Consider the following 23,621-nt stretch of genomic DNA (forward strand, 5'->3'; position numbering starts at 1 on the left):
ATCATGCACATTAGATTCTACGAGTAGCTTAATAGACTTCTATCATGTAGACTATCTTATGCAATAATTTCGTAGCATTAATATTGATCCTAAAAGGACATTTCAGTGCATAGGATGACTTTGAAGAGGGATAATGCATTTATCGGGAAAGCATAAATAGACAACATTCCTATGTATCAATCTAGTCGATAAAAAGTGACATCATATAAAATGACGGTAATAGTTTGGCTAATCCTAAATTTGCTTGTATTATATATATATATTTAACAGTAAGTGATGAAAGGACTTGATCTTGCATTGATCTATCGAGATTATTGAAAAAGATCTCAAAAATAATATTTTTGGGTCTAATGCTCGAAAAATAAATATGTGGACGTGATGATTTCATTATAATTTCCATTATTTCTTACACCAATAGACGTACATCGACCAAATTATTGCATTACATGACACCTATAACAATATTGTGTTGCAATTATTGGTCGGCCCATGGACAGATCACATCGCTCGTCTCAAGATTCGTGTCCGTTCTTTTAATTCATGCATCGAGTCATCTAATTCGTTGACGAGCACGAATTTTGATGCAAGACTATATTTCGGCGGATGGGTCACACATGTGGGCCTACTTTAGGGGCATTATTGTCAGTTCACGCAGTTTGAATTTGAATCCGAGGAGGACATTGCCCGTTATCTCGTAGATAAAGACAAAAAGCACATGATACATTTAGTTCGGGATAAGGGCAACCTCGTCACTTTACCGGTTTCATCGGATCGACAAATAGAGGCCTTGTTCATGTTAGGGGCATTGTTGTCATTCAACGCTTCGACACATCAATAAATAGGGGTCGGGATCTCACGTGAGACCCTCTCAGATCGGGGGCTCGGGTCACGTGACACCCTATTTTTCGAATTCCCCGAGCGGGCGCTCTTCCATTTCGCTTTTTCCCTTCGCGAAGACGAGCGAAGAGAAGAGCGGCGAATCGGCGAAACTCCAACCCTAGTTTCGATCCATTCTTCCCGCATATTCCTCCAAAGGTGGTGATCCCTACCCCCCTCCTTCCGATCTATGATCGAATCGTCCCAATCGTTTCTCCTTTGAGTGTCGAGGATTGCTGCGGTTTCTGGGCTCGTGGTGCTGCCGAGAGAGCTGGTGATGGAGAGCCCGGAGGAGGCCAAGGCGCCGAACAAGGAATGCGTCAAGGTGGCCGTCAATGTGCGGCCGCTTATCACGACGGAGCTCCTCATAGGGTGTACCGACTGCGTCACCGTCCTTCCCGGGGAGCCCCAGGTTCTGATCTGACGAACTTTGAGCTTTACGTTCTCGGGCTCCGGTTTTTGTTTTGTTGTTCTTTCTCATCGCACGAATGGAACAGGTACCACGTGTTGGTTCGCAAGTTTTATTCGCGTTTGAGGGGTTTCGTGATAATTCTCTGTTTGCCCTGAATCGTCTCTATAGGAGATCTCCTTCTCGTCATCCTTCTCATGGGTCTGCTGTTGCTGTTGCTCTTCTTGGAATGTTTTAGCCTTTTTCCTTTGAAATGGTGGTTTCCGCTGCTACTTATGTAAATCCTTATTCTGGATTTTCCTTTGGGATTCTATCGACGAGAGTAATTTTAGTCTGTTTAAGATATAATTTATAGATTTTTGGTTATGATAACATCACAAATTGCTGGTTATTCTCCCTGTGGGTTACAGGTTCAAATTGGATCTCATGCATTTACGTTTGATCATGTTTATGGGAGTTCAGGGTCTCCCTACTCCATTTTCAAGGAATGTGTTCTTCCTTTGATTGATGCTCTATTTCATGGATACAACGCCACCGTCCTTGCATATGGGCAGGTACTTCATTCTTATCCTAATGCTGCCATCACTCGTTTTCCATTACTATTATTGTTTACTTTTGTTCTCTCTTCTGATATATAAGCCCATTGTTTCATTTACAGACGGGTTCAGGGAAGACCTACACGATGGGAACTAACTATACGGGCGAAGGTAACTGTGGGGGGATTATACCAGAAGTAATGGACACGATATTTACAAAAATTGATGCTCTGAAGGACAGAACAGAATTTCTAGTTAGAGTATCTTTTATTGAGGTGTGTCAGAGAATCTTTTTCTTTACCATAATAGTTTTCTTCCATAACTAAGTTAATGTAACCTTTAAAGTCCAAGGGTTTGTCTACTAATTACAAACCGCAGCTTATTCCTTTTATCTTCCTTATTTTGATATTGGGATTTGTTGCACCTCATTAGATTCTCCCTTGAACTAGAAAATAAAGTATTTTTTGTGTCACTAAATTGTTTCTTGAACTTGGTTTTACATGGGCAGATTTTTAAGGAGGAAGTCTTTGATTTGTTAGACCCACAATCTCATGCTGCTATGAGAACTGAGGTTGCACCAATAGCCAAGCCAACCTTGTCTAGAGCTCCCATTCAAATCAGAGAGACAGCAGCTGGTGGGATAACACTTGCAGGTGTTACCGAAGCTGAAGTCAGATCAAAGGAGGAGATGGCATCATATTTAACTCGTGGATCCAGTTCTCGTGCTACTGGAAGTACGAATATGAATAGTCAATCAAGGTTGGATTTCATCAGCTAACCTTCTAACCAAGTATTGTCATTTTGTGCATTGGTTCCAACTTGTATGATTTCATTAGCAGTCTTTGGTTTTACCGGTGTGAAGAAGACAGAGTGTTATTTTGTACACACAAGGCAGGGTATAAGACCCCATACCACTGTCAGATATACGAGTATGAATTGATGGTAGAGAAAAACATGCTTTTAACATTTAAGTGAATATTTGTTGCTGCATCTAATATTCTATTAAATTGTCAGATATCTCTTGAAACCACACAAACTAGTGTGCCATAACTCTAGAATGACAAATATAAATGCTATCAAGAATTCTAATATTTAATTATGAATTGATGAATATACTTAAGTACAGCTTCATTGATCCATCTGAAATTAATAATTGTCAATGAGTTTTCCTTCATGCTTCGTAAATGTTTGGTGTTGCTTCGTGCACTAAAATGATCATATCATTCTCTTGTTGTGAGTATTTGATGCTTGATATAACTAATTAGCTCTAAAACATCATGAGGTTTAACTACTGCATCATACTTGTCTTAGAATTTCTCCCTACTGTTGGCAATTTGGCATGAGACATTGCATGTCCAATAGTCCAAGACACATGAAGTTTAAATGTTTAGCGAAAAATCACTATTTTTGTACAGCCAATATTGTAATCTATTGTCATGATACCTGGTGTTGTAGGGACTAGAATTTCAATTATTGATCATATTATAAGGGGGAGAAAATGACAATTTTCATGGCTGAAGGTTCAAGATTGGTTAAATTGGGGAAATGATTCCACTTAAGCAAGAAAGAAAATATTTATTTATTTTTGAAATTTATCACATGGTTGCCTGCATCTTCTCAAAAATGATTTGTACATAAAGAACAATCTGTTTGTTACCTCATATATGAATTTTTCTGGAATTCATCTCCTGGTACCCATGTGAATGTATATATTAACTTTGTTTTCACTATTTTATCAATCTTTTTATGTGTTTTTCTTATGTAGTCGCTCACATGCCATTTTCACAATATACATGGAACAAAAGAATGTCAGTCATGAATCACATGGTGGAATGGTTAACAATGAAGCAGCTGGTGATGACATATTGTTTGCAAAATTCCACCTAGTGGATCTTGCTGGTTCTGAACGTGCAAAACGAACTGGAGCTGATGGACTTCGACTAAAAGAAGGTGATGAAAAATTTTCCTAATTTCTAAACAATAACGTTTAGTGTTTAATTATGAACAATGCTCTACAGGCATACATATAAATAGGGGTCTGCTAGCTCTTGGAAACGTGATTAGTGCACTTGGGGATGAAAGAAAACGAAAAGAAGGGGGACACGTCCCATATCGTGATAGCAAGTTGACTCGTCTCTTGCAGGCATGAAATGATAACTTTTTGTTTTGTACTTCTGTTGATTACAAAGTGAAACAATATAAGTGTTCACCTAAGGTTTATTTATTTTAAATTCAGATTTTTCCTTCCTTTAATTGAATACTAGGGAAGAGTAGATTAAAGGCCATTTGTTTGTGTTTGCCTATGATATGTCATCTCCATCACATCTGCTATAATTAAATGTAAAATATGTTGCTTAACAGACTTCAATAAACTTAGAAGTCACAGCCATTCCAACATTCGAGTTCACACATTTGGCTTTTTATCCAATTTTCCTTTTAGTATATTTTCCTTTTTGCTGCTCGCTGTTTTGCAGGATTCTCTTGGTGGTAACAGCAAAACAGTGATGATAGGTGAGAATTTCCAAGATGCCACATTTTTTGTTGCAACAACAGTTTTCTTTTTGTCTTTTTTATGTGACTAATCTGATATTGATTATATTTGTGTTTAGCTTGCATTAGTCCTGCTGATTCAAATGCTGAAGAGACTATTAATACTCTTAAATATGCCAATCGTGCACGCAATATCCAGAACAAAGCAATGGTATGTTATTTCTTATGCATAAACAAGTTGATAGTTTAATATGCCTCTTCGATGGATCTGACTACACTTCTGATATTATAGATAAACCGTGATCCGGTGGCTGCTGAAATGCAAAGAATGCGTAGTCAACTGGAACAACTGCAAGCTGAACTGCTTTTTTGTCGTGGTGGAGGTGCACCGCTTGAGGAACTTCAGGTACAAGATTTAATTGATGCTGCTTAGTTCAAGAAATAGTGTAAGTCACTAATGATTGTTACTGCAGCTTCTCCAGCACAAAATATCATTGCTTGAGGCAAGCAATGCAGAGCTCCGCCAGGAGCTAAAGGAGCGGCAGGTTACATGCGAGCTCCTAAGACAAAGTGCTCTTGATGCTCAGGTAAATAGAAATTGGATTAACGTACTACAATAACTCAATACTGTTTTTTCGAAAGGACGTTGTGAATTTTAAGCTTGTGAAAACTATAGCTGCAGTTATTGTTATGCATTGTATACTATAAACAAAGACTTAAATTTGTTCTAGCTTCATCTTCATAGTTCATATGAATGTTATGCTGTCTGAAGATCCAAATTAAACTCGTCCTATAGGATTAGATTGTCTTGAGCGATAATATAGAATGATCCAAATACCTTCTTAGGTTTATAAGTTCAGGTGTTGATTTTCTTCAATCTTATGGAATGGTTCACAATTTTCCAGGTAGAGAAGGACAAGCTGACTTTGAAGATTGAATCAGCTCGTGGTGGAAAATCATGGGATGAGATCGATAAAATGGAAAAAAATAAGGTACAGAATGCAAGTACCCTTGAGTGATTGACACTTGCTCTCCTGCTCAAGTCTATCTTGTTGTTAAATGTGCTTCTACAGGAATTGGATCTTGTGAAAGGTTACATATCAAAAATTCAAGAGTTGGAAGCAGAGTTGCTGCGAGTTCAAAGCTTTTCTCATCCCTGCAGAAATCTTACTATTGATGCTGATATAGATGATATGGCTTCAGGTTGTGATGAGAAGACTCTTGATGTTTCCAGTGAGTAATTGAGTGCCACTCTTGGACATTTCTTTTTAATCTTAGACATGGTAACATCAAGTTCCAACAAGAAGACTTATATAATGATTGCCTACATACTTCTCATGTGTATCATGGCACCTAAACTAGTTAATCAAATAAAAACCTGTCCTTTGCCATCATGGTATCCTAAAGGAAGGATCTATGATTGGTATGATATCATACAAAAATTTGAAGCTAGTGAATATTTGCCCATTTATCTAACCTTGCTACAATCTTTATGATTGTGAAACAATTATGTTTTCTAGCTTTCAGATGACATTAAACGAATGAGATCCTTGTTTTCCTTGTGTGTTTAAATTTTAGTTCCATTAGGATCAGGTCTACTTTTGTGTGTTCTTCTATTCCATGTATTGAGGAGAATATGCTAGAATTATTTGTTGAAGCAGCAGCTCAATTACTTTTACGACCAAAATCTTAAGTTCAAGTTTCAGTCTGAGACCCGTACCTGTCCTTAGCTAAACCAATATAGGTCTGGCATTTATCGGTGTACCAACACATAGTATGTTGGTATACTAGTCAGCAAGGACTTAAAAGAAAGAGAGAGAGAAGTCCGAGAGGGGAGAATATTTTCTTATAAAACTGCTATAATTGTTTAAAACTGTTATAATTGCCTTCGTTAAAATATTGAGATATAGAAGGATATTTTCTTATAAAATATTGATTAGCTGATATTATTTGTTCCAGATCTATTAATTCAATAAAACTGATTTCATTTATAAATGCTCCAGTTGAAGCAGAAGAAGAAGAAAAGGAGAGGGAACACTCTATGTTACAAGATCAACTTGACAAGGAGATTCAGGAGTTGGACAAACGGCTTGAGCAAAAGGAGGTACCTAACTTGTAATTGTTGAGGTTGATGGTTGTTTAATTTGTTCATGAACTTCAGGATGTTACGTCATATATTTCCATTATGCTGCTCAGCATAAATTCTTTGGAAGATGAAGTTTCCTGTTCAGTAGAAAGACAATGTCAGTGAAGTTTCTGGGAAATAAACCTCCTTGCTCATTGCCAATATTTTTGAATGAAAATAATAGAACTAAAACCTTTCACATTACATCCCAAGGAAAAGAATCTTTTACTTACATACCAAGTTGCCAACTTTAAAATAATTGACAATGATCAAATTTACCATCATAATCAAGAAGGCCTTTCATATCTTCTATGCTTTAAATCTAGTTTACTGATGATGAAATATATTTGCATTTTATGATGGTGCTTTGATTCAAATACATTTTACAATATCGTGTTCAATGTTTGCTTTGCAATGTTGCTAGGGGTAGTCTTTTTATCTCAAACTTCTTTCATTTTTGTTATTGAAGGCGGAGATGAAGCAGTTTACAAGGGTTGATACAACTGTTCTGAAGCAGCATTATGAAAAGAAATTACTGGAGCTCGAGCAGGAAAAGAAATTATTGACGGTAAAATTCTATTTTTTAATCCACTGAGGTTTTTTTTCTTTTCTAAACTATCTTTTTGCAATTCCAGAAAGAGATTGAACATCTTCGTTTTAACCTTTCAAACATGTCATCTACTACTGATGAGAGTGCCCAGAAGCTAAGGGAAGATTATCTTCAAAAGTTGAACATGCTTGAAACTCAGGTTTGTTAATGGGAAATTAGTTTCACACACAATTATTAGTCAGTGCCTGGTGAACTAATATAATTGCTCCTTTTAAGGTATCTGAGTTGAAGAAGAAGCAAGAGGCACAAGCTCAATTGTTGAGGCAAAAACAAAAAAGTGATGAAGCAGCTAAAAGATTACAGGAAGAAATTCAGAGGATAAAGTCTCAGAAGGTCTGCATCATATCATTATGCCATCCACAAGTATTCCAAGTCAATTAATTGCTATCTTTTAATCTATGCATAGGTTCAATTGCAACATAAAATGAAGCAAGAATCTGAACAATTCAGATCTTGGAAGGTTTCACGTGAAAAGGAAGTTCTGCAGGTATTTTGAGTACTGTGATCACACAAAAATTTCAATGATGTTTATCTTATCTCTAGTCTTGTTGAGCTGGATTTGATTGGTTTGCTAGGCAGCTTATTCTGGTGTAATTTATTTGCTTCCTGCAAACAGAAACACATGGTCTACAATAAATTGCTTTAATATAGTTGCAAGACTTTTGTTTGAGTTATGAACTGCAGTACTTTTGTTTTCATGTTGTACAATGTAACTCTTCAAATGCCTAATTTTACCCACCCATGAGCAGCATGACATGTTGTGAACTCTGAATAAACCCATGTGATGTCCAATTAGCTTTGCTTTTGTTAGATTGCCATCTATGGTAAACATCCCCCCTATTGTAAAGTTCAATTAGATAAAAGAGCTGGAACAGTTTCAATCTGCTTCATCAGCACTAGTTTTCTTTCCTATGCCTTGATTTATGTTGGACTTGTTTCCTTTCTTTATCTGCTTTTTATCAAACTTACAAATAAAAATTATATAGAGATGCTCGTAAAAAGGCCTAGTTGGTTAATATTTAGATGTCTAGTGTATCTTGTGCAGGATTTTATGTATTTTACTCAGTTGATGAAAAGAAAACAGTTATCCTCCTGCTTATCAATTGCACATCTTGGTTCTGTAGTATACTAATTGGTAATAGCTTGACACTATTGTTCCATAAATTGATTACATGCAGCTGCATGACCAGCTCTTGAAAGTGTATCATATGCTCTTACTCCTAAATAATTCTGTTCTTTGATGGAAATGCTCTTCAGATCACATATTTTATAGTGGATTATATAGATTGGAGAAAAGGTGTATGATAAATATTGGGTTAGTGTCACACATGCTAATTAAGGATTCTAATAGTTGACAATTTTATACTGTAAACCTTGATCATCAAATTCCAACAGGTAATTTGGTTGCTTTTGCTGATTGGATCTTTTTTGGCTTCAAGATTCTTGTGAGTAAATCACTAGCTTTATGAATTGGAATCAGACCTTCAGCCATGAGAAATTTTAATGCTGTTTTACTTAAGGCGTCATTAAGGTCATCTAGCTTCTACATCCAATGTAGCATCAATAAAAAGATGTAAACAAGCAGTTGATGCATTAGAAATTATCAGCAACAACAGAGGAATAGAATAATGACAGTTGCCAGTTTACCAATCTCAGTGCAGGCAAAAAAGCCAATGGAAAGGTGTGAAGAATAGTACTTCAGTAACCGGAAAAAGAAAAAAGTCTTTAAATTATTTGTGGTTGTTGAGCAGATCTACCTTTTCTTAGTCATCTGATTTCTGTTGTCAGATGTTATAGACTGGATGGAAAACATGAGGAGTCAAGATATCTTTGGATTATTTGGGTACAAATAGCTGTTACTAAGCCATTAATGGATTAAAGATGCTCATAATTCAATATATGTACAATGTCTAAGTGCCATATTGGGTTGATTAATTGCTGCTCAGGAAATTGAGCAACTGTCTATTTTTCACCGCTCTTTTTTACTACTTTGGATTCTAGTTTCTAATTATTCCAGCTACAGAGTAAATTTTACATGTCTGGAGGAAGCTGATGGTTGCTGGTCCTTTTGATGAACTTGGACATGTATGATATGATTACTGAAGGAAGTGCTCAAATCAAATTGGAATACCATAGATGAGTGGCAGAACTTGTGTCTGAAAATTTGGAGCACATTCTCCAAAATTTTGTTCTCACTCTTGCTCATGCTGTGGTTAATGATGATTTGACTTTACACGATTATCCTATGAGAATGGTGAAGACATATAGTCACCATACACATGCTGTTCTAGTACCTTCAATATTTATTAGAGACCATCTTACTTGGTGGTGAACCCCATTCTTTTGTCTGTCTTAGATAGGACAAGAAACATGATCTGTATTGTGATTCCTACATTGGGAAATGCTGATTAGTTGTCATGGATTTAGTTGTATTTTTCTCATTGATGATAAAGAAAATGCCTTTGGATTTCCTCAAACTATATATTGTATCCTCTTCTTGTTTGACAGTATGTATCAGCTAGTTTCATTACCTTTCTTTTTGCATCGTTTGGTTGCTATGTCTTGTTGATTAACAACAGTAATAATATACTACTACCTCTTGTTGTTATTTATATTCTTTTTATTTTTCATTTGGTGGTCTCACTCTAAATCGAGCGCTGTTAATTTATTCGTTCCTAAATCCACTGCCATACAATGTTTTGCTGATTAAATTGAATACCTTCTTTAACTAGCTCAAGAAAGAAGGCCGAAGGAATGAATATGAAATGCACAAGCTCTTGGCTTTGAATCAGAGGCAAAAGATGGTAAAAATGCACCTTTTGAAGAGGTCCTTAATTTGGTTCCTTCTAACATAATCTAAATTTACCATATCACTTGGTTCTGCTTGAAGGTCTTGCAACGGAAGACTGAAGAAGCTGCTTTGGCCACCAAAAGACTGAAGGAGCTACTAGAAGCGAAGAAGTCTACTCGTGAGGCATCTGGTAAGTTAACCATATATGAATTGATATTAGTAATCACATAATCCACTTTTTTTTACTAAACTCTGTTCATTATTATACTCAGCTACTGGCAATGCAAATGGCCCTGGCATTCAGGTACTAGAATGGAATTAGCAGTTCTTTTTTTAATGGAAAATTGATTCTCTTTAACTACACTGTGAACTCTCTTAATCACAGTAATTTGGTTTTGTATTCACTTTTTGATTAATGAACCCCCGTTAAATTGAAGGTATTGGTGCATGCTATAGAGCATGAACTTGAAGTAACCCTAAGAGTACATGAAGTAAGATCAGAGTATGAGAGACAAATGAAAGAGTAAGAGCTAATCTCTTCTTGTTTATCCTTTTTCTGTTCATTCTATCTCTGCATCATTGCTAGGCTATAGAATAGATAAACTGCAATGCTTCATTTATTTAGAATGTTTACTTGCCTTTAGTTTCAAAACTATAACCAGGACTTGTGATTCTATTATGGGGCCCCATTAGAGGGCTGTATAAATTAGATGCGAAAATATGTAAGATACTGATCTTAACAAAGTGGGTTTGCTCATACTGACAACCAGCAGAATAAATGGCTGTTTGACAGAAACAGCCAAAATGTGCTGCAACTGGGTTCAACAGAATGACACTTTTAGTGGTTCACAGGAAATCAATATCCTTTCCAGTTAGTTGAATTGTCCAGCTCTGTTGACTCACTAATCATTTAAGAAGACCTCACCGAACTCTAGTGTCATCTAATGGTCCGGTTAGTATATAGAATTCAGGTAGTCTAGAAAGAATCAGTATCACTTAGTAATTGAATGCCTGACATTTGTGTAAACAGTTGTCTTTTAATTGGATAGAAGAAACTTGAAAGCGAAGAGTGGGGCTACATTACCACACTTTTGAACTTGAGAACATTCCAAGCTTGTGGTCCTTATATTTGAGCAATGCAAGTTACTTCGATAAATCATTGATGACCATATCTCATGACATTGCATGGTTTGCTAGCATACTATGTAGCATTTGCAATATACAGACTGGGTACACAGTTGGCAGATGCCCATGCTCAGAAGACACCAATAGGCATATTACATAAAAATTCTTTTCTCGATGATGGGTAGGTTGGGATATTGGATGAAAAGAAGCTATGGGATATTATCTTTCTGAAATTACTAGTACATCCATTCAATGGACCATAGATTCCTTAAGAGGTCTTTCCTTGCAATGCCTTTTTGCATCAACATGGATCTGCTGTAGAGCTAAGGCTGAGAAGCTTTACAAAAGATCTGCAAAACTTCAGGATCAGTTGACATAAATTTTAAGAGTCATCTCCTACAGCACAATACGACTCAATTGCAAGAAATCATTTATAGGAGTTGTTCATGTGCAACATACTCTGTATACTTTAAAATTTATACAGAAAATTTGATCGCTAACATGAAATTAGATTGCCCAAGTGGGTTCGTAAGATGTACTTTTTGATCACTTATATCATTTATTATTTCTTTTTCCTATGTTCAGAAGAGCTGCCATGGCTAAAGAGGTAGCAAAGCTAAAGGAAGAATCTGAAACGCTTAAGCAGAAAATAATAAGGTTTGCTCTCTATAGTTGTCCATTGCTTTGTGCTTATATTTCTTTGTTTTGTATACTTGAATTTTGACCTGACTAATTGTTTAATATTAGTGATAGTCCGCAGACAATGTCTCCAAGTGCTCGAGATTCAAGGATTATAGCACTTGAAAACATGTTAAAAACTTCATCTACTGCTCTGGTTTCAATGGCCTCACAATTGTCAGAAGCTGAGGAGCGTGAACGTGTTTTTAGTGGTAAAGGACGATGGAATCAAGTCAGATCACTTGCTGATGCTAAGAATCTAATGAACTATTTGTTTAACTTGGCATCATCCTCTAGGTATGCAAGGTTCTCTGGCACATTGATTTGTAATCTGCATAACATAATAAGAGTTCAAAGCATAATTTTTTTTCTTCTTAGAGGAAAATTTGAATTGCTACTCTCTTGTAGGTGTGAATTGCGTGATAAGGAGGTCAGTTGCAGAGAGAAGGATTCTGAAATAGCTGAACTAAAGGACAAGGTGGTCAAACTTAATATCTTGAAGAGACAATTGGAAGAACAACTGTTGGTAGCACATAACCAAAATATGCAGGTTAATTAGTTTTCATATTTTGGTTTTCTATTGAGAACTAATAATTCTGAATTAAATTATTCTTGTTTGCATTTAGGTTCTTTTTTCCTTTCCTTTGTCCATTAGTTTTAAATTTTCCAGTTTAACTTGAGAAGAGTTACAGAGAAGTTACTTTCTGTATGACCAGGCCATTTTATGATTCAATCAACTTTTTTTCCCTGCTATATGACCAGGCCACTCTGTTGTTATAAATGAAATTTGACAGTGGAACTTGATTGAATCTAATTTAAAGCTAAGGGGGACAATTGACAGGAACCAATCAAATTTGTCCCATAGCTTAAGAACAAATGGTGTAAACGCAGATTAGTTAGCCATAAGATATCATCAGCTTTAGCCTGATTACAACTGTAGCAAGCATTCAAAAATGTTGTTGTGTACTCATATGCAAATTTTTTTTTTTTTTTTGTTGCTTTCCTTCAGTTAAAATTTTAATAGGGTTCTTCTTATAGGCGAAGGTACTAGCTTTCTGGATGCTTATTTTATTTTCTATTAAACATCTCCATATTGTTTCTCCAAGGAACCTGCAGCTCGATGATCGTAACCTTGCTCAGGCCTTCACTTTCTAATCATGAAACCAGGGATGTCTTACTAGGCATAGTTAATTCAACATCTTGACCATGTAACCTTGAATCATCAAATAATTTTTTCTTCATTTTATAATTTGGGTTGTTTAATTGCAAATGGTCTTTTTGTATTCATATGACTTATGTATTTTATGGATTGTCTCTTTGTCTAATGGCATTTTCATTTTAACATTTAAACAGATATTATCTATTAAGAATGTGAAGAAAACTACTGGAATTTCTGGAACTGACATAGGTGTCTCCAAGGAAGACAAGCTTTCTGATGTTATACATAAGGTACCTTCTACAAATCAGCTCTCAATAGTTGCTACATGGTGTTGCTATGTTTTCCCAATTTTCTCAAAAGACATGATGCTTATTAATGTTGGTAATGATCAAGCTGTCTAAATTTACTTGACTGGCATTACTGTTCACAAATGTTATTAGTATTAACAAGTTCCATTTACTGTACTGAGAGGTTCTCAAAAAATTATTAATTCTGTTGTCAATTAAATTCAAATTAGTTAAAGACCACTTATGTTGCATAATGAATTTGACATTCATGTCTTTCTCCACTATTATTTTTGTAATTATTTTTATGCGTATTCAGTCTAGTAGAAATTTCTACTTCTTAAGACAAGAACATTTATTTGGAAAACAGAAGAAAGAATATTTTTGACTTGGAATTGAGAGATATTTTGTTTCATCTTAAAAACTATTTTGTTCTTATGTCCCATTTCCATGAGACATCAAAAGAATGATTTACATGATTTCATGATTTCTAAGAGCATATTCTTTTACTTTAACTATCTTTCACCTTTAACTTAACTATCTGATCCGAGTATTCATTCTTTAACATAAATTTTGCCTAATCAATATCTTATTTGGCATAGAATCCACAAAGCATCCGGTGCTCTGGTCATGGTGTCAATAATCTGGATGATATGGATATATCAGACACTGAGATGTCAGATGTGTTTGAGACAGATGCTGAAGCATCAGAGGAGTTTGAATCTGATGTCGCTGATGAAGATTGGATAGAATCTCGAAAGAAGATCAGAAAGAAGCAATTTCAAAACTATCAAAATAGAAAGTCTACTTTGGAAGATAATATTCCTGTAGGGAACTTGTCAGAGAAGCCAAATGAAGAGGGAAATATCAAGGTTGAAAAGGTTGGGTTTGAACATTGTTGTTCTTGTTCTCGGGTTTCATCCTGTAAAACTAAGAGATGTGAGTGTCGAGCTCTCGGTAGTGTGTGCAGCACCTATTGTGGATGCGTTCCTTCAAAGTGTTCTAACAAAGAAGGTGGGTTGATCAATAGTGATATGGATGAAATATCCAACTCGGAAGCAGCAGAAAGTGGTGGTAGTCTTTCTTCATTTGATCATGTCGATGATGACACTAGCAAATTGGTGTCTGAAGGAACACTACTGCTGCAAAGTGCACTGAGCAAGAATACAACCGAAGAGAAAAATGTAAAATCAAGAAAGCCCTTGTCTGATATTGGCAATAACGTGGTACGTCTGAATTTCCTTTTTTGTTTCTTTTCTTTTAATTTGATGGCTAGTAACCAATAACCATGTAGTGCTAGAATATAATTAATATTACTCTACTTGCTATTTCTGCTCTTAGTTAAAAAAATGAGCTTTCATTTGTTCTCTACTGTCTTCTGTTAAGAGTATATGCATCTAAATATTTAATTATGTTGGAAGTTTAAATGTCTAGCTGTATGTTTATTGACATTAATCTATACCTGTGTTAGGTTGTGGGAAATTTTTCTCTGTTCAATTGCTTTCAATGTGTCTGATAACCAGGACACTAAGATGTGGAGGATTAACACTTGTAGCTGCCATCTCTGCTACAAGAAAATTCCACATTTTGTTTGGTTTTAATGTTGTATGAGCTTTGCTTGACAAGAGAATAACAAGATTTGTCACTCTTCAGACTTTTGTTTTTTCATCTTTCATCAGATAATAGAAATTCTTGGATAGTACTTTTTTTTTATTCCATTTAAACTTGTTTTTGTAGGCTTTCTAAATACTCATACTAGTTACTTGGCTGAACTCGGCCTAAATGTGTCTAAATTCATTTGATTTTATTGTGCCAAAAACTGTATTTTGTACTAATTCTTTTATCAAAGGTTGAGAGTTCGAAACCTTATTCGATATAATTTTTGAAGATGTTAGCCCGCTTAACTGGTAAATACTTTGATAGTCTATCATAAAGTTCTAGGCTCAAATCCTGCTTTCACCACATATCATTTAGAAAATAAAACTTTTTAATTTTTGTACCATTTTTGGATTCTATGAGTCGATGCAATGTGATTTGCAAATTTTTGTGGTCATGCTTAATGCCCTCTGAACCCTAGATTGTCATTCATGACTATTTTTGTTGTAGATTTGGTTGCTTAGATAGCCAAGTACTAACTTATATGCTATGAACCAGATCAACCCAAATGCAGCCAAACAAGGCCGGAGGAAGAAATGGCGTAAATCTACAATTCAGCTTGTTCTAACTGAACCACTTCAATCTTCCTTCCCACAAGACAATGAAGCTCCAAGGTCTAGGGAGGATGTACCTCTAAGACTACCTCGAGCAATGGATTCTACACACCCGGAGAACAATCATCCTCCATTGGGGAACAGGAATTCTGCCAGAGCTGGTGAATCCGTTAACGGCAACAAAGAAGTCAGAGGCATCATTCCACCAAGATCACCAGTTCGGATGCGAAAAGCATCTGATGAGAAAGAGAACCATATGGCATAATTGTGGCCTCAGTCACTCCTCACACTATGCATCTGCTTGGCTATTCAGTGCTCCTAAAATCTCTGTAATGTTCTGACCCAAATGCTGCGTTCACCCACTCGCTGGATCTCGACAGTGTAGCATGAGAGAATTCCCATGGTTTCGGCATTCTACAAATTATAATGATTATTCATATGAAAGAACCAGGAGGATCAATCCTTACAATATGCAGTCTGTGAGATATGCCAAGTTGTATTATGGAAAACCGTACTGATCATTTTTTTCTCTTAGATGCTTTGGTTCTGAAAGATCTGTTGTTCAACAAGTGTGCTGTTGTTGAACATTGACTACGTTCATTAATATTCATCCGATTTCTCCCTGTTATGTCGGGTTGCATACAAGAAACTAAAGTTTGATGGTTCAACTGTGGTATGCTCAATTTGGATGTTTGTTTCATGAACTAGCAAATGATACATACGACTCCATTGATGTACTTACTGTTCTTGATGTGTGGTTAGGATGGATGAGATTTCATGTATTCCTTACTCTTAGTTCTTGGTTTGGTAGGCATCCGAGCCATAGAAGGTGGCCACGGCGGTCTCATTGGTGATGTCTCGTTCAGGGATCTCTTCGTTCACCTTCACGTACTCCATGCACCACTTCACCAAGCTTCCACCGCCGCCACTGGCCTCCACCTTCATGGCGGCCGGAAGGTCTTGTAGAAGCTCGCTATCTCGCCGTCGATCACGCCGTAGGAGACCTGCTTGTTCGCGCCGTCCACTTAATCTTCTCCTTCGCTAACGGAACTACTGGAACTCCTGCCAAATCGCAACGGCAATTAATTCTACGTGAAATATATCTAGAGAGAGAGAGAGAGATCACCTTGGGCGTATTTCAAGAGGCGGATGGAACCAGCGCTCTTGCCGTCGCCTTGGACGACTTCGATGGACTGGTACTGCTCAGGGAAGATGTTGGGGAAGAGGTCGGTGGAGCCACGGATGGCGTCCCAGAACTTGTCCGGGGAGGACTTCACCTCCACTTCCGCTTCAATCTTGGAGAAAGATGAGGATCGCTATGGGAAGAAACCAAGATGAGGCTGTGTACATATAGCTGTCGCCTGCGCTCCTCTCAGTTAAAAGGCTTACTTACCAACTGCCTTCTGCTTCACCGGTCTTCTCTTTATTTCCGGATCAAAGTGCACTCATGATTAGAGATCTTTCGATCAGGTATTGTTGAGGTCTCCATTAGTGAAGCTCAAACCCTATGGATGAACAATGTTGATCTTGTCATTATTGATAAGGTTTCTTTGACTGCAGAAGGCCATGTTATGTGATTAAATATGAAGAAGGCGGCCGACTCGACCCCCTCCCTCTCGCACTCTCCTCCGTCGGCGCCTTCCCTTCCTCGTCCGCCGCAGACGGCAGCATTCTCTTCCTCGCCCCCACCCCCTCCGGCGCCCTCTTCCACGTCCACTCCCAGCTATGCGACGCGGTCCGGAAGGAAGGCGTGGAGCCTCCGGAGGAGTTCCCGCCCTATTCCTGGGTGCCCCATTGCTCCATTGCTCCGTTCTCCGGGATCTCAAGCTCCCCGTCTCAGGGTATGCCATGGACATCGGCTTCGGGAGATCTTCTCCTTCCCTCTCGGCAGCCGTTCTGAAGCTTGAGGTACATAAGTAAGTGTATACGATTGCATTGCGATGTCAAAGTCTTTTCTTCATGTGGTAGAGACAAGCTAGTAACCTATTGACCTTTAAACGTAAAGTAGATCAGTGATTTCGCTTTTGTTAGTAGTATTATGTTAAACTTGTTTGGGCTTTGTATTGTACTTCCGAAATTTCAATTTCGCAACCTCTCCATGCTTGATTAATATTTAACTTTATATTATAAGAAGAAGTTATTGAACTTGAAGCCTAAATTAGATCAGTGATTATATGTTTTATTCACTGTCATATTGAACTAGTATGGGATTTTCATCTTACTCTCAATATTTCATCTTGACAATCCTCTACTCTTCGATGATATTCAGGTTAGTGTCTTTTGGGTGCTTCACATAATTTTGAATTGGTTTAGGGCCTTTAGGTGGACGCAATCATACAGTGCTGTGTTAAGAATTAAGATCACAGATTGATGAAGCATACTGGAATTCAAGAATTCTGAAACTTACATATATCAAATTTCAGTTTTCTTGGTGTTCTTCAGTGTTTGCAGCATACTGCAGAATTTCATCTTGATGAACTCTCTATTGGATTGTAATGAAATCATTCATCTTATGGAATAAATAGTTTATATTTTTTGAGGCAAATAATTGATAATCACTACTCAAGGACACAAACAAAAGCATGTTGAGATCCTTGAATATGAGATTCATAAAAGTTATTTCTAATTTGTATAAAGAAAATCAAGTCATTCTTTGGAAATATAGCAATACTAAATAGCATATTCATAATTAATTTTTGGAACTATATCATGCTCTGATTGTAAATCTGTTTGACCATTTTGGCTGTATTTTTAGGAATTATTCTTTCCATGAAAACAAAAAAGAAAGAAAAAGAAAAGAATTGTGGCATATGCTCCTCTTAGGCTATAAATTATACTTTCACAATCATCTTCCTTTTTTTTTCCTAGTCTTCTCTTGGTGTTCCTCATTCTCACTACAAGATCATCAAGTCCCCAATTTGCGCCCTTGCCAAAATTTATTGTTTTGCAATGTACTTTCACAATCAGCTGCCTTCTTTTATTTCAATTCTTCTCTTGGTGTTCCTCATTGTCACTACAAGATCGTCAAGCCCCAATTTGTTCTCTCGCCAAAATTTGTTGTTTTGCAATGGCAATTACGACTAGATCAGGTTTGTCAAAGTCTAATCATTATAGCCCATTTTCTAATCGAACTGGATTATATCATTGTTAAAGGAATTGTCCATGGAAAGTTCATGGTCTTACATATGAATTGGGGAACCCGAGTATAAAATATCTGCATATGATAGTATATCATATTTATTTAATTTCACATATTCCTCGGGAGGGTCATTGAAATGCTGTCAAGTATCCTAGTTGGTTTGGAATGCTTGCAATCTCTGTTTCATGACCTTGGATCCAGTCTAGTGATCCTCCGACTCTATGGGAAGTCACGATATGTGACTGAAATTTGTGTTTCATGTCAGAAAACAAGCACATTAAAATTAAATCACTTGTATGTTTGCTTTTCTATCATGATGTTTACCTTTTGGGCTTTTGGCAGTACTATCTAATTTTCTAACATCTAATTTTAAGCTGGTTAAAGTAATGATTTCCATGGAATTTTTACTACTTCGGAAAAATGTGCAAATGTTAGGTAACTTATAGTCAGATGTTCACCATAATTCTATGAGCCCAAGGCATTTCCATATTGCAGATTTTGGGTTTTTAATATGTAAAACATGTTTGGAGGACAAAAAAACTACATCAAGCACTGTATTCAGATTTCATTAATATGGTGAAAGAACTTTTTGCAGGGGCTCCATGAAGCTGGTGCATTACCACATAAATTCATGTGTGTTATGTGATTTGCTTGTTGTACTTTCCTCTGTCTTGATTCCTGGTGGTGATTACAGTAAAAAGATAAAGTTGAATTCATTTGGATGGTTATCAACTCATCATAACAATTCCAAATCTTGTAAGTGAATGTTGTAACATAAGGTTCTTTCAACAATGTAGAAAGGAGTTTGATATGTCATTTTCAGTTAATGAAACAGTTTGAATTTCTCCAAGTTTTTACCCTGGAAATCGTGTTAGAGTAAAAATGGTCTTTTTAGCAGTTCTTAAGCTCTTGATCCCATAATTTGGCAGGCTACGTAACAAGGTAATCTAATCCATTACATACATCCAATATGTCTAGAACATGTCCGTAAAAAATGAACATCCCATATATCAAACAGAATGGATTGTTTGCATTTGATATAGGCTGTTTCATTCACTTGTTACTGTTGATATCTGATTTTTGTTTATTTTGTGGCTTGCAAAACATGTTTTCCTATTTATCTAGTTTGTTGTTTTGCTTCTCAATGATGATATTTTAGTTTTGTTTGAAACTGTGATTAATGTTGAATTGGAGGTGAAGGTACTTCTCCTTAAGATTGTCTTACCAGTTGTTATTGGCAGGTTTTATTTTTGACTGCATTGTGGATTTCTTTTTCAAGTTCTTAAAATAGATCAATTTCACTGTCTGTTATGGTGAGGCTTTCCTCAGCAGACCAGTTGATCTTGAATGTTCATGCCAAATTTTACAGATAACTACTCATATCTGCTATGTATGAACTGCTGAATTAGTCTTTCATATGTTTCTGTGGATCAGAATCTTTGCCTTTTCTTTTTTCTTTCATGAAGATGTTTCAATATAATGGCATGCAAACCTACTTTGAATGTCTTCTATTACTGTTCAGTATCATAGAACTAATAAAACCTATCTAAACTGTCCACAACTCTTCAAGTTGAATAAGGAGTCTTACTAATTCTGGATTAATCAATCAGAATCATCTGTTATTTTGGATTCAAGTGGAGGTAAATAAAGAAATCTAAGAATTATAGTCTGCTATACATCATTTCTTTTTCTCTTTTTCTGTTTTCTTTCATCCAATCTCCTCCATGATCTTTCTTTCTTTCTTGTGGCTGTCAAGCTTCATCTGAATCTTACAGCATTTGGCAAGTGATTTTGATTGTTCATTATTGACTTCCCCAAGTGATTTTAGTAACACTCTGTTTATATTTTTCACTCTCCTACTAAATCAAAACTAGTCATCAGTAACTGTTGTGGGTTGACTAGATTTTGTTTGGAAAGATGTACAGAATTTGAAGTGTAAACATTCTATCATCAAACTTTGCAACACAGAGTTCAAAGTCTCTGTGGGTAGAAGCCATCCACAGTTTGACTTTTACCAGAGTAAAAAAGAAGAGCCTTCTTGCTACAATTCATGTGCAAAATAACAATGTAGTCTTTTATACCAAGGAGAAACTTCTGCATGCATCCCACCATAATCTCTCAACCACATCATCTCCTCCATTTCTCCCAGTGGTGGTTGCCACAGATGGAGCTCCACATTGCACCAATTGTACTCTTGTGATTCAAAGCACTCCATCTTTTCTTAGATCTCCATCCTCTTCCATTGTTCATAACAAGCAGAGTGTTTAAGGAGAAACACTCTGTTCAAGTGGGCCCAAACATGATCTGACATCTTGGATCAATGATTTAGATTCAATGAAGTTAACAGATCAATTATCTCATCAAATCGGATTGTTACAGCACAGGATCATTCAATACAGAATTGCCTTCAATTCATTCCAGTGCTTTGTGGCATTCAAAAATCCTGCTTCTTGTTCAAGTGGGCCCAAACATGATCTGAACTCTGTTCTTGCCCACTTTGGAAGATATGAGGAACAAGATGACATTGGCAACTGACCTTGTTCTCCCCAAGACGACAATTATGCCTAAAGGGTTCCCAAAAAGGAGAATCCATCTGAAGTATGCTTAGGATATCTCTATCCTGCTCCCTAGATTAACATAAACTTTGTGGAAGAGATAGGCACCTTTGGATCGTCAACAAACAATGAAGGTAATGAGCTTATGTTTCTTGCAGACAGTAGCGAGTGATAAGGGCAAAGACCAGCAGAGACTGACTGCTGCCTGGTGCCCAGAGGCATCACCAAAAGAACAAGAACAAGGGCAGGAAGCAATCTCCCTTTAGGCAACAGGAGGGTGTGATCACAGAGGAGGGTGTAGCTTTTGCCCCCTCAAGAACACCCCAAGTCCCATTCCATTCGCTGGTGAGGAGAAGAAAGCGACGAGGTTACTTCTCTATCAGTGTTTCACCGTCTTTATGTTCTTCTTGGTAATGTGGCCCCTCATGACAGGAAGAATCTCGCGCCTCTGTGTGCTGCTGCCACCTGCACTATATATTCCTGTGTTTTGAGACTCGCCTCTTCTCATCATCCCACTTCCTCTTTTCGTTCCTGTGAAGAGAGGAGAAGGATGGGGAACTGCCAAGCACCGGAGGCGGTGGTGATTCAGCACCCGGGAGGGAGGGAGGAGCAGCTTTACTGGCCGATGAGCGCCGCGGACGTGATGAAGAGCAACCCGGGCTACCACGTGGCCCTCGTCACGCTCTGCGTCTCCGAGGAGCGCGGGGACGGCGGCGGCGGCGGCGGCGTCGTCCGGTTGACGCGCGTGAGGCTGCTTAAGCCCAAGGACGTGCTCTTGCTCGGCCAAGTGTATCGGCTGGTCACCTCCCAAGGTTCCAATCCGCTCCTTGTAATCCCTGCTCGCTTGTTTAGCGTTCTGATTTGGCCTGACAGTGAACGTCCGCTGATTCTTTCTCGGACAGAGGTCACCATGGCTCTGAGGGCGAGGAAGCAGGAGAAGCTTAACAAGTGCCAGCAGCACAGAACAAACGATCAGGTAGATTACCTTCTGTTCTTTGCCGAGTTCGGATTCGACAGAGCAGGAGGATCAGCTCTGTTCTCAATGCTTTCTGTGTTCACGTGGTGAGGCAGGTGGCGAAGCAGGAGACGGATCGGCAAAGAAGCGGCACGCAGATGGCAGCGAGGCCCCGACAGTGGCGTCCTTCTCTGCAGAGCATCGCAGAAGCTGCGAGCTGAGCTGTGCTAACGACGAGAAAGAGAAAGGTTTATGTGGTTCTGGATTCATGCAAGATGGAGAATTGAGGTGTCATTGTCAGAGAGACAAGAGTGAGACTGTGTGTGTGTCCTTGTAAAGATTGATCAGCAAAGTTCAGAAACATGAAACTCTAATCAATTTTATGATCCTTCTGTGCTTGCCAATCAATTTGATTGGATAAAGAACAGGTAATCACACAAAAAAGAAGGATTGAGACACAAGAAAGATGCAGTGTGTTGGCAAATCAAGTGACAACCAATAAAGCTAAATCCAACCAGATCAACATGTCAGAGAAATATACCACCATCATTGTTCCAGGACTCATTCACCTTGCCACCAAAAGATGCTGCTAGGACTTCATATGGAATGGGATTGCAAGTGCTGATTCCAATAGATCCATGTGCCAGATTCATTGTTGATGCAATGCTGATATGGCTGTTGAGATATCCTTGGAATGGATTGGGAACATAGAAAGAGCAGCATGCCTTCTTCTCCATCCATCAATGCCTGCTGAGATATAACTGGACTGATTCATTGTATCCAGGGATTGTCTTCTCATTTTAGAACAGCAGCAGCAGCAGCAGCAGCAGAGCATGCTTGAATCATGGTGTTTGATCTTTCATGAGCTAGCATTCTTTGTGAACCTCTGAGTTCTATGAGTCAGTGCCCGAAGATGATCATCATTTAGATCATATGAAAGAAGCCACAGCTTGATATTATTGAGATTCTCACATTGAAGTGGAACAATCCCAAAAAAAATTGTTTATCTCATTAATATCACCATTACTAGGCAAGAAAAGTGTCAGGGTTTATCTTCTAAGTGTGTAAACATATTCATACTGGGAGATCAAAATCTTAACAACATATTTTTTAAGATGTCAACTAGCTTAACTAGTAAAAATTATGATAGTTTATTGTAAGATCCGAATCTCGCCTTCATCATTTATTCTTTAGAAAAAATCACGCCAATTAGTTTTTTTTTCAATGTAATATTAATTGTTAAGATCGACAAGGATACAAAGAGGGACAGGTGACATCTACCTCCTTAGAGATTCAGTTCTTAAGATGTGATAACCTTTAGAAACTAGGTAAGGTCAACTTAATCTCGTCACTTAGGACAATGACTAATTCTAATAGTAACAATTTGATATTAGAACAAAGGTCACCACCACTACTTAAAGATAGAAAAAAGTTGATTTGCTAGAGAAGGAAAAAGGATTGCCTATAGCTTAAAGGAAGAAGGTCAAGAGAGTTTCTCTAGCAAAAGGAAGAAGAGTCATGAGAGTCTCCCTACATGAGTGCTTACCAACTAGATAAAATATATGAGTATGCTTTGATACTCTAATGCATCTACTAATACTCAACATACCCTAACATACAAACTATATGATGTGCCTGATGTGACTTTCATGGGCAGGTTTTCTCTCTATATCTCATGC

The 23,621-nt window shown here is 37.4% G+C and overlaps 2 protein-coding genes and 1 pseudogene across 3 annotated transcripts; 2 read left to right on the plus strand and 1 right to left on the minus strand.

The window, feature by feature from the left end:
• The first annotated feature begins 16 nt into the window (after nt 1–16).
• LOC135585143 (kinesin-like protein KIN-4C) lies at nt 17–15,921 on the plus strand. 2 transcript variants are annotated; one of them, XM_065184415.1, is made up of 27 exons: nt 17–1,288; nt 1,696–1,839; nt 1,944–2,096; nt 2,330–2,580; nt 3,587–3,771; nt 3,840–3,964; nt 4,296–4,332; nt 4,431–4,522; nt 4,604–4,717; nt 4,785–4,898; nt 5,217–5,303; nt 5,385–5,514; nt 6,315–6,415; nt 6,906–7,004; nt 7,072–7,185; nt 7,263–7,379; nt 7,453–7,533; nt 9,779–9,850; nt 9,937–10,027; nt 10,110–10,141; nt 10,275–10,360; nt 11,548–11,619; nt 11,710–11,937; nt 12,049–12,190; nt 12,994–13,089; nt 13,686–14,309; nt 15,238–15,921. In XM_065184415.1, exons 1-27 carry the CDS (start codon nt 1,154–1,156, stop codon nt 15,556–15,558), a joined length of 3,843 nt encoding a protein of 1,280 aa, XP_065040487.1. In that variant the 5' UTR covers nt 17–1,153; the 3' UTR covers nt 15,559–15,921. The 2 variants fall into 2 exon arrangements, with proteins under 2 accessions (XP_065040487.1, XP_065040485.1); XM_065184413.1 differs by having other exon boundaries at nt 18–1,288; nt 5,385–5,544.
• Nucleotides 15,922–16,002: 81 nt separating this feature from the next.
• LOC103985872 (MLP-like protein 423) lies at nt 16,003–20,647 on the minus strand (annotated as a pseudogene).
• Nucleotides 20,648–21,304: 657 nt separating this feature from the next.
• On the plus strand, nt 21,305–22,318 carry LOC135675146 (uncharacterized). Its single transcript, XM_065185419.1, has 3 exons — nt 21,305–21,799; nt 21,890–21,963; nt 22,059–22,318. Exons 1-3 carry the CDS (start codon nt 21,538–21,540, stop codon nt 22,161–22,163), a joined length of 441 nt encoding a protein of 146 aa, XP_065041491.1. The 5' UTR covers nt 21,305–21,537; the 3' UTR covers nt 22,164–22,318.
• Nucleotides 22,319–23,621: the final 1,303 nt, after the last annotated feature.

The sequence above is a fragment of the Musa acuminata genome, chromosome BXJ1-5, assembly GCF_036884655.1.
Source record: "Musa acuminata AAA Group cultivar baxijiao chromosome BXJ1-5, Cavendish_Baxijiao_AAA, whole genome shotgun sequence".
In the NCBI taxonomy this organism is placed as follows: Eukaryota; Viridiplantae; Streptophyta; class Magnoliopsida; order Zingiberales; family Musaceae; genus Musa; species Musa acuminata.

Excerpts from the sequence above, each read along its gene's own strand:
- LOC135585143 (XM_065184413.1), top strand. The coding sequence starts at position 1,154 with ATGGAGAGCCCGGAGGAGGCCAAGGCGCCGAACAAGGAATGCGTCAAG. Across the intron at positions 4,523-4,603 it reads ATATCCAGAACAAAGCAATG|ATAAACCGTGATCCGGTGGC; the intron begins GTATGTTATTTC and ends CTGATATTATAG. Across the intron at positions 11,938-12,048 it reads AACTTGGCATCATCCTCTAG|GTGTGAATTGCGTGATAAGG; the intron begins GTATGCAAGGTT and ends ACTCTCTTGTAG.
- LOC135675146 (XM_065185419.1), top strand. The coding sequence starts at position 21,538 with ATGGGGAACTGCCAAGCACCGGAGGCGGTGGTGATTCAGCACCCGGGA. Across the intron at positions 21,800-21,889 it reads TCGGCTGGTCACCTCCCAAG|AGGTCACCATGGCTCTGAGG; the intron begins GTTCCAATCCGC and ends TTTCTCGGACAG. Across the intron at positions 21,964-22,058 it reads AGCACAGAACAAACGATCAG|GTGGCGAAGCAGGAGACGGA; the intron begins GTAGATTACCTT and ends GTGGTGAGGCAG.